Source organism: Gossypium raimondii, chromosome 11, assembly GCF_025698545.1.
Source record: "Gossypium raimondii isolate GPD5lz chromosome 11, ASM2569854v1, whole genome shotgun sequence".
In the NCBI taxonomy this organism is placed as follows: Eukaryota; Viridiplantae; Streptophyta; class Magnoliopsida; order Malvales; family Malvaceae; genus Gossypium; species Gossypium raimondii.
The window spans coordinates 47,466,707-47,469,645 of record NC_068575.1 but is presented as its reverse complement, the minus strand read 5'-3'; the positions used below and the strand labels follow the sequence as shown (position 1 = coordinate 47,469,645).

General features: G+C 36.5%; 1 protein-coding gene across 1 annotated transcript; it reads left to right on the top strand.

Moving 5' to 3' along the window:
• The first annotated feature begins 234 nt into the window (after window positions 1-234).
• On the top strand, window positions 235-2,939 carry LOC105803501 (receptor-like protein kinase FERONIA). Its single transcript, XM_012635722.2, has 3 exons — window positions 235-416; window positions 578-860; window positions 1,319-2,939. The coding sequence occupies exon 3, from the start codon at window positions 1,535-1,537 to the stop codon at window positions 2,552-2,554; it is 1,020 nt and encodes a 339-aa protein (XP_012491176.1). The 5' UTR covers window positions 235-416; window positions 578-860; window positions 1,319-1,534; the 3' UTR covers window positions 2,555-2,939.

Genomic DNA, 2,939 nt, shown 5'->3' with positions numbered 1-2,939 from the left:
TATAAGTAATATTATATATATATAAAAGAAAAGAATAAATGAAAAGATTTTTATCATTATTTTCTTATTGGTGTATGGCAAGAGAAGAAGAAAAAATTATTTATTATTTTTCCTCCAAATTTTAAGTATAAAGTATGTTTTTTTTTAAAATTATATATTTTAAAATTTTAAAGCTTGTTTTATATATACATATACCAATAGTTTTTTTTTTTATCAAGTTATTAAAAAGCGCGATTAAAAGATATTGGTGGAAGATTTATGATGAAAAAATAACATGCAATCCATTTTCCCCATGAAATCGTCTTTCGAAGCATTCCATTGTCGTCTTCGATTGCTAAGTGCTCAATCTGGAGGGTCTACTCCACGGCGGTCAACCTCAAGTGCGATAGCAAGTCTGGCGAAGCTTCCTCCATCTAGTAAGTATTCTCGTTTACCGTGAGTCCTTTCTTTGCTAGTAAATAGCTACAGTGTTTCCAAATCTTTGAATATATGAGAACTTAAAGTATGAAATTGTCTTGAAATAATTTTCCCATCAATATGATATAAGCACTGATTACGGATCTATTATTTTCTACAGCTTTCGACTTCTGTAGAATTGTCAAGCTCTCTCTCTCGAGTTCAACGTGATTGAAACCCTAATCGGAAGCAAACTGGAGCACTTGAATTGCCGCTAAATCTGTTGCTGCAAAAGAACCAGATACGTTACTATTTTTCAACGCAGAAGCTACCATAACCAGTCCTTCATGATTTCTAACTACAATCCTGATAAATTTGTTGCAAGCTGAAATCCAACATCAAAATTTAACACAAGGGGGTCCTAACTCACAGTCCGAAGAGATGCAGAGGGTAATCTGAAAATGGTCAGTGCCTTGAGTTTCATCAGATAAGATTTAATTAAGCTAACCATATCTGAACCCGATTAACTAAAACCCTCATTAACAAACTTGTTGCGAGAATACCATTGCCCATGTGGATAACACAAATGTTAGTACATTTTGTGTAACAGCCGATTTTTTTTCAGTGGTGACCCTTCAGCTTTGAAATTTTTCTTTTTTTTTTTTCAGAAAAATTCTCTGAGTTACCGGTTTAGTCCCAACTTGTTTCTAATGCGTATTTCAAGTTTTGAGGCTCGTATAAAAGATAGTATATATGATTTTGATTTGTTTTATAATGAATATTGATATGTAATGAAATACTCAATACCCTTATTCCGGCGACAGATATGGTTAGGGTGTTACATTTTGCATTACCAAGTTGGCTAAAACCATGCTCTAACCACTTTGCCTCTATGTCTATATTATCTGATGAGGTCCAACAGTATCTAGTTGATCCCAAACTGGTTTGATGGATGTGCAGCCACTGATGGCATGGTTTAATGTTGGTCAGTGCATTTTTGAAGGAATAACATTAAACCACTAGACGGAGCAGATGTTGTAAGGTAAAACCTAGCGACGACATTGATTTTAACCAAGTCTCTTCTAGCCTCGTGAATCGCCATCCTCAATTCTCAACTACCATCATTGAAGTTTCTTCAATGTCACTTTCACATTTCTTTCAAGTCTCTAAAAAGGCATTTGGCTTCGTTTCGCGACGGGGGAGTCAACCAAATTTTACACTTCCAGAGGAACTATGCATTCGTCAGTTTTCACTAGCAGAGATCAAAGCTGCGACTGCCAACTTCGATGAAGGCTTGATTCTTGGTATAAGTAATTTTGGATCTGTATACAAAGGGGTTATAGATAATGGGACCTTTGCTGTTGCTATCAGACGCATGAAATTTAGTCTGAGTGCGTTCCGAACTGAAGTGGTATTCCTTAGCCAGCTGAACCACTTAAATGTTGAATCTCTCATTGGATTCTGCAATGAGAAGGGGGAAACAATCCTTGTTTATGAATACCTGAGCAATGAATCGCTCTTTGATTGTCTCCATGGTAATGGTATCAGTTGCAATCCAATTCCCTGGGAAAAGAGGCTAAAAATCTGCATCGGTGCAGCGCGTGGATTACATTACCTTCATACCGGAGCAAAGTATATAGTACTGCACCGCAACGTGACCAGCAACACTATTCTTTTAGATCATGAATTGGTTCCTAAGCTTTCTGGGTTCTTTTTGTCCAGGTTAGGGCCTCATAGCATGTCAAAAGCTTCAATTAAAAAAGAGTCACTAGATGTGGGGGCTACTTTCGGATACCTTGATTTAGAAAATCTGTCAGGAAAAAATGATGTCTATGCATTTGGTGTTGTCTTACTCGAAGTAATTTGTGGTAAAATATCTCTGCCAGCCTGCGCAAATTGGTGTATCGAGAATGGGACCTTTTATCACAATATTGATCCATATTTAAAGGGAAGGATAGCCCCAGAGTGCTTCAACAACTATGTGGAGATTGCTATGTCTTGTGTCTCTTATAGCGCAGAAGAACGACCATCCATGGGTGAAGTAGAGGCGACTCTACAGGATGCACTGGAACTGCAGAAGAAAGCAGACTCTGAAATGAAAAGTATAATTCCTCACAGCGGGGTCATGTATGAAGATGAACTATTTTGTGCACCTTAATAACATTGAAGAATGAAAAGCCATGAAGTGTGATAAAATTTCTGGCAATGATAGCACAGCAGTTGGGGATTTAATAGCCATTGAAGTATGAAGATACAAAACATATGTGCTTTTAGTTGATGTCTATGGGAACTACGCAGTGTTCTGTTTGTTATAGAAAGTTTCTTCTTCTATTGCTATTGAAGATCTTAACTCATATATCTATCTATGCAACCCATTTCTAAATTTGTTAACAGAATTAGTGCCCTTTCTCATTAGCATGTATACACCAATTTTTTTCTCAAATTACAGGACTTTTGTCTACTTGTTAAGGAAAGGAACATGCGATTGTGTTCTCGGATATGCTTGAGTCAGTTGATGTATAAAAATTGTTTGTTTGTTTTCA